Source organism: Ammospiza nelsoni, chromosome 3, assembly GCF_027579445.1.
Source record: "Ammospiza nelsoni isolate bAmmNel1 chromosome 3, bAmmNel1.pri, whole genome shotgun sequence".
Taxonomy (NCBI): Eukaryota; Metazoa; Chordata; class Aves; order Passeriformes; family Passerellidae; genus Ammospiza; species Ammospiza nelsoni.
This window is the reverse complement of record NC_080635.1, coordinates 95,941,515-95,948,672: the sequence shown is the minus strand read 5'-3', so window position 1 is coordinate 95,948,672 and position 7,158 is coordinate 95,941,515. Positions and strand designations below refer to the sequence as shown.

The 7,158-nt window shown below is 40.9% G+C and overlaps 1 protein-coding gene across 1 annotated transcript; it reads right to left on the bottom strand.

Moving 5' to 3' along the window:
• Positions 1 to 1,321: 1,321 nt before the first annotated feature.
• Positions 1,322 to 6,935, bottom strand: CGAS (cyclic GMP-AMP synthase). The gene is made up of 5 exons (XM_059469593.1): positions 6,384 to 6,935; positions 5,187 to 5,430; positions 4,071 to 4,337; positions 2,757 to 2,859; positions 1,322 to 2,101 (listed from the first exon to the last, which is right to left on the bottom strand). The coding sequence occupies exons 1-5, from the start codon at positions 6,933 to 6,935 to the stop codon at positions 1,759 to 1,761; spliced, it is 1,509 nt and encodes a 502-aa protein (XP_059325576.1). The 3' UTR covers positions 1,322 to 1,758.
• Positions 6,936 to 7,158: the final 223 nt, after the last annotated feature.

Below are 7,158 nucleotides of genomic sequence, written 5' to 3'. Positions count from 1 at the left end.
CTATATAAGAATGTAAAAGATAACTTTTCCTTTTATATTCAGAGAACCAGATTATTCATTGTAAACAATGTTTGTCAATGTAGTTTCAAAATGCTGTACCTTTGCCTTGATATGTTGCTGGCATGCAGGATTTCTCAGGATAATGAAAACTGCTCTGTTTGCTGTTCCTTATGTTTGCTAAAGCAAGTTTTCTTTATTCTTATTTTAAAACTTAACATTGGTAGTAATTTTTGTTAAGACTTGTATTTCAAGATTTTTTGAGAGAGGCATTTTCCTATAATGGAGGAGAACATGACAGGAAGTACTTGTTTGTGGCTAACTGGGGAAGAAAAGCCACTTTTGGTTTTTGTGGATGTAATATTCTCGCTTAAGGAATGAAACCAGAATTTACTAGAGCAATGTTAACAAAGTCATGGAAAAAAAAATACATTTGAGGGTCAGCTTTTATTGCTTCCAGATAAAATTGATTCACAATTTACATTTGGATGTCAGGTTCTGTCACACAGACTCCCAGTGATAATGGGGCATGTTGGTTTTTTTTACTCTTTGAAATTTATATGGGAAGGAGTCATTCCTGCATTTGATGCTTGGTCTGAACTTGTGTTAATTTATGTGTCATATGAATAAATAAAAACTAATAAACAAAATTCAGTAAAATGAGAATATTTTAGTAAAATTACTCTGTCAATATTCTTTCCTCTTAATTTGCTCATAATTGAGGTAAATCTGGGCATTATTCAATCCAATAGGTTATTTTGCCTTCAAAAAGTAGGCGAAAAATAAGGACTTCCCATGGCTTCTATAAGTAGAAGCAAAAGATGTATTTATTTGCAGCACAGCAGTTCTCAAATGCTGTGTACTTCTCACCTGCACAATTTTAGTAATAGGAATTATTAAAAGTTTTTTTCCTAACACACATTTCTTCAATATGAGAAAAATTGATATGAACTTCAGTTTCAGGAGTGTCCAGTTCATGCTGCATTTTGGTTTTGGAAACCTTTTATATCAAGAGTCTTCTTCTTTGATACAGGTTGAAAGATGCATTTCTTTCTACATGATTATCATACAAATAAATGCTCATTGGCAGAAAACCATTACTCTGTTGCAGCATATTAGGTAATGATTGTTTCCTATCCAAAGCCCAATGAAAAGACTGATTTCTAAAGTAATTCTAAGACTCAGAAAGGATAAGTTACTTCAGCAACTTCATATTATTCAGGTAAAATATTCTCTCTCTGGTAACTATTGCTGGTGATTGTCTTCTGCAAAAGATCTTCATATCCACCCGGGTAATCTGGAGAAGTTTTTCTGGTTAATGTCAAAGTAACTCCATGGACTTTTTTTTCTTTTGAAAGTAGGAGTGTATTTTGGATATTCTGCAGTGGATCCTAATTTTAAATAAAATTGTCGGTTTTTCCTTTATGCAGTCTTTGATGCCTTTGTATTCACAGAAACACAGAAATTGCATGTGGGAAATTACCTATTGCAAATTCTTCTCTATGTTCTTAGTATACCTTGACGATGTTTTGCAGGCGACATCTACATTTGGATAGGCAAGGTAAATATTACTTAAAACATTTCTTTTAAGGTTATGGCTAAGCAGTGTGACTGAAGTATAGATTTTTCTCTTAGTGGTCTTCGTTTTATTTTGTTTTGGGTTTTGTAGTACAGACTACTGAAGAGTCATGTATATTGCAGAGTTTTTTGTTTCACATATGTAAAGTCAACGTGATTAGATATCTGTTGTGAACAGTGTTCTTAATAATTCTCATGAAATACTGGGAAACCATTGTTCAATTCATAACTTATTTTTCTTGAAAGGAAATGATGTCTTGCCTTATCTTCTTGGCTGAGTAAGTTGTATTGGGGAATAAAAAAGTGAGTCAGCTGAGACTTTTGCAGGCAATCCACAAAAAATCCCAAACATTGCTGAAAGGAATGATCCAAGTTTCCCAAGTACCAGTCTGTGTCATTTGGCCACATGACACAGGAGTGGAGAAAAGCAGTTTTGACATGATAGGAACAGAATTTTTCCAATTCTTTTGGATATTTCCTTTTAAGTTGCTCTAGAAGAAACTTCAGCAGCTTAAGACAACCTTTCCTGTTAAAAAAAAAAATATATATTAGGTATCTTCTCCATAGTTCTAAATATGTAGATCAGATATTTAAACACAGTTATGCATTAATTCTCTTGTTGCTTTCTTGATTCAGTACAAGACGTAATTGGCAAACCAACTTCTTGGTTTACTTGTTAAGGAGGTTTTGTATCTCATGTGGGTTTTGTTCTTCCTTGTTGAAAAAATCTGGAAAACAGTTCTCATGGAAGTGAAAAATCATTTATTCATCTTGCTCTCACATTCAGCAGTGTTCTCACCATCATTTTAGAAATTGCCTTGATATGAAGGGAAATTTTGCTCAGAAAGTGGAGTCAATCACTTTTTAAAGCTTTTTTTTAAAACAGGACTGAACTTGGGAAAGATAATTGAACAAGGCACATCTTTTTGCATTCTAAAACAAGTCTGGAGTCTAAACCAGCAATGTGATTGTTTCCACCTTTCATTAGGTAAACGCAAGCCAGACATTCAGCAAGAACATGCAGTGTTGTATTGCTGTAGAACAATTATGCCTTAAAGACTCTTGCTTCCTATTATGAGTAATTACTGTTAGATCACATTCTTAAGTGCTAAACTGAAACAGTGTTAGTGCTAGCTCAGCTCACACAGGCTTAAAGTAAAATATTCCTGTGAAATACCAACCTACAGCACTTTGGTCCATTGGATTCACAGCATGTCTTTGAGTTGCCATGGTTCTTTATCATATCCTTTTCAATATGTGAGAAGGAGAGTCGCCAGGTGTTCCCTGAAGTCAAGCACAAGACTGTTAAATAGTTACACAGCACTAAGCATCACCTTTGTAGCTAGAAAAAAACCCCAGTTTTGTAATTGACTTAAATACCCACAATTTTTTTGCACCTACTAAAAAAAAACATAATTCAGTGAGTGCAGTTAGTTCCTCCTTAACTCTCCAGCTGCTTCACAAACACAATTGGAATGTAATTAATATAGGACATAATAGTTTGGATGCTTTAAATTCCTAAGAATGTTTGGATTTACTTTAAAATTAGGCTTAGTTCTGAATGTCCCTGGATTTGCTGAACATGATTTAGAGAACTGCATTATTCACAGAAATCTACAGCCTTTTAATTTCTGCTGTTGTGTTTTCTTTTGCACGTAATAGGTTAGTGAGCTCATGTAAGATGACTGTTCTAAAGCATTTTTGTTCTTCTGCTCATGCTTCTGAAAATAATTGCTAATATAGCTCAATGCCCTGTTTCTAATACCGACAATCACTTTTGTCTTCTTTTCATGAATTACAGTTTGCCTTGCTTGTTTGGCTCAGTTACTCTTTGCATTTAATTTGCACAGGAAGAAATTGCCAAATAAATCAGTACTTCTGTACTGGGCTTTGATAACATGGCCATGCTAATTAAAGTGGTACCAGAATGCTTGAAATCTTATGCTGAAAGGATCAGTTACCATAATGCACAAGTCAGAATGTTTCTGCAAACTAAAGGAGGCTCAATGTGACAGTGGTCTGGAGGAAAAAATGTTGTAGCCATACCAGCGTTCAGTGAGAAACAATGTATCTTGATAGAAAACAGTTTGCTTCCTGCAGAAGTATCTGATTTGTGGACGCAATCTTATGTATGGGGAAGTTCCCTGCATTTTTAGCAACTTTCTTCTAATTTCCTTACAAGAGAGCACAAGCTGCTGTTAAGCACAGTACTAGCACAAGGGAAGGCTCATATCCATGTGTCTGGCTGGAGTGGATTTAATATAATGCTCTTAGTAATGGTTAGTGCGCAGCCTGGCAGAATGGGCTTGTATTTACATTTCAGTACAGGACAAGCAGTACCACAAATCTGCTGCTTTAAAGAGGGATTTCAGTTGTCTGAGCTGGAAATATCCAGGATGAGGTGTCTCGAAGATGGAATACTGAACATGATCTGGATACCCTTTCTATAGCACTTGTAAGTGATCAAGTTGTAGAGAAGACATTTTATAACTTACTATTGTCCATATTTGAGGTACCTCTTAAAACTTTTTCTCTTTTGTTTTGCTTGGCTACTAAATAAATTGGTGTTAATCTGAAATCCCTCCTCTTTTTTGTTCCCAGCCACTGTTCAATTTTGAGGCCAGCCTGTGTGCTGGGGGGCCAGCTCTGCTGAGCCTTCAAAGTCAAGATGATGTCCACTGATATTTCTAATGGAGGTTTTTTGATCTGAAGAGTTATTGCAGGGCTTCCAGCCTTCTTCCTTGCCACAGTGACTTCCATACCTAGTAAAAAAGAAAGTGATATTTCATGTTAGATGGACAAATAGCTAGCTAGATAGATTAGTAAGATGAAAACTGTTTTTTAAGAATGTTACAGTTTTTACTAAAGAGCTCATAGGCAATCAAAAGAAATACCTGGGTTCAGTCAATGGTTCTTTATCCTATAGGATGTTGAAACATTGAGAAGGTCTACTGAAGAGTTCTATGAAACAGGGAACACTACTGTGTTTACTTGATTTACTGTCTAAGAATTAAAAATATAATAATGTTTTTCATTTAATTGCTTCCCTGTTGAAGACACACAGTGAGGAGATCTGGCCACAATATTTCTGAAGGTTTTGGGAAAAAATAACCCTAACTGGGGTTATTTTAATATAATTATATAAATATATATATAGAATATATTTAAAATAATTATAAAAACAACTGGGATGCAGTTTCTGTGCTGATCCATAAAAAAGACTAGGTACTGTATAAAAGAAAATGCAGGTGCTGTATAAAAGAAAGCTCCTTGTTTTGCTACTACTTCAGCAAATGGCTCTTTGTATACTCCAGATAGGTACAAGATGTATAGGTTATGTAGGAAATAGTAAGCATGCATCCCTTAACGTTTATTATTTTCATACAGAAAATATGCATAGTGGAGTTAATAATGTAACAAGTTACCTATGTGTTTTTGTGATTATTAACACAAGAGCCAGCTTGAGATACTGGGGACAGGAGGGGTTACAGCTCCATTGGCACAATGAGACTGGCAGGAAAATGTGTGTTCTTAATGCTGGGGCAACACATATGCACAATGTAACTGCGTTTGTACCACTTCCTGATGAAGTTTGTTCTCTCAGTACTCACCTCTAATGTTTCTTACTTCCTGTTTAATAATGTCTCTTAGTGCTTGAATCATTTTAGAGGCTGATAATTTTCCATCTTCCTCTAAGAACTTCAACCAACCCCTTTCTATTGGACCCCTTTTGAATGATACATAATAATAGGCTCCAGTATCATCAGACTCATCCAGCTGAAGCCTTGTAGAATCATTTGCATTCTGTTTTATAGGGATTACAAGCATGATGTCAAACTCATTTGGTTCAGATATCTGCAAATGTAAGAATAGAACAGAAAATGTGCAACTTAGGTTTTATTCTCCTGAGATTTTTATACCAGTTGTGGTTTCATCTACCTTGGTGTCTGATGTGAAATATGAGCTTATTTCTGTGGTATTGCAAGATTACTGTGCAATGGGGTGGAAAATAGCAATTTGCAGCTCACTTCCCAGCTCTCCAACTTATTAATTTTTAAGATAGTTTTAAGATTCTTAAGCTGTTCTAAATAATTAATGTATAAGTATGCTCAGACATCCTTTTGCACTTTGGATGTGAGGAAAAAAATGCACTGCTAGGTCTGAAGCTAGTTTTAGACAGAAAAAAGGTAGTGGTTAATCACAGAAGGTGAAGGAGTTGGAATGGACCTTAGAGATAAAGCTAGTCCTGACTCATCCTACCCTGGGCAGGGATACCTTCCACTAGACCAGGTTGCTTAAGACCTTACTCAACCTGGCCTTCAACACTGCCAGGTTTGGAGCATCCACAATCTCCTCAGACACTCTGTACCACTGTCCCACCACCTTCACAGTAAAAAAATTCTTTCTAATATCTAATCTAAATTTTTCTTCTTTCAATTTGTATCCATAACTCCTGATTTTTGAAAAAAGTATGAACTAAAACCTGGCCCAGGGCTTCTCGTGCAGTGCTATACCTGACGGATTGTGTTGTATGCCGAGCTCACCTGCGTGCTGTGCGAGCACAAGGCTTGCTGCAGCCTGAACCGTTCAGGTAGCGTCTCTGACTCGGTGCACGTAGCACCATTCAGCAGGTTACTGATCATTTTGTAATGCAGTGTGATTACTTCACAGAGCTATCCTTAGCGATGCAGTTACATCCACAGAGCCTTGCTCGGCGGGAGATGCCAGCTAGGAGCGGCCCTCCGCGGCCGGCCCGCGTTCCCGCCCGCCGCCCGGCGGGAGAGCGCTGCCTCCGCCCCGGCACCCACCTTGACGCGCTCGTAGTAGCTGCCGGCGCTCTGCTGCTCCATGGAGCTGAAGCAGCTCTCCCTGTCGCGGATGGCCTGGACCAGGTGCCGGACCACCGTGTTCACCAGTGTCGAAGCCTCGGACACGTCTTCGCGGAGCAGGCTGAGCCGCGACAGCACCTCCCGGAGCCGCAAGGCGTCTGCCGCCGGCGGGGGGCGACGGCCGGCGGCAGCGACCGCCCCGTCGGGCACAGCCGCGTCGCTCCCCGGGGCCGCGGGGACTCTGGCGGCCGGTGCCCTGCTCCGCGGGACGGGGGGCGCCTCTGCGCCTCCCGCCGCCCCGCGCGCTGGCGGCTCCCGGGCAGCGGGGGCTCGCCGCGCCGAGCGCCCGCCCCGGGCCGGGGCTCCGTCCGTGCGCGGTGTCCGGAGGGTCGCGATGGCGCTCGAGCCTTCACCCGCGACGCGGCCCCGCGAGGGGCTTCGGGCTGCGCCCTTCTCCCTGCCCCGGCTCCGCGGAGCTGTGGAACGCGTCCCCCGCCTGGCCCTCGCCCCTCTGCCACCCGGGGCGTCCATGGCCGCTGCTCCCTCTCCGCACCGGCAACACGGCGAGCGCGGCCCCGCGAGCAACGAGGTTCCCGCCTCTGGCTTCGGGCGAGTTCCTCTTCCAAGAAGCGCGCCTCCCCTAGGAAACGAAACCCGCCGAGCGGGGCGGAGGCAAGACGTAGCCCGGCGTGCCAACTTCAGCCCGGGCACAGGATAGCTCCGGCAGCAACAGTGAAGCTGCGGTCTGCCTCCA

What these genes read in the sequence shown, in the direction of transcription:
- CGAS (XM_059469593.1), bottom strand. Translation starts at nt 6,935, where the DNA reads ATGGACGCCCCGGGTGGCAGAGGGGCGAGGGCCAGGCGGGGGACGCGT. An exon ending in GCTACTACGAGCGCGTCAAG is followed by an intron (nt 5,431 to 6,383) that starts GTGGGTGCCGGG and finishes TTACATTTGCAG; the next exon opens with ATATCTGAACCAAATGAGTT. An exon ending in TACCTCAAATATGGACAATA is followed by an intron (nt 2,860 to 4,070) that starts GTAAGTTATAAA and finishes GCTTGACTTCAG; the next exon opens with GGAACACCTGGCGACTCTCC.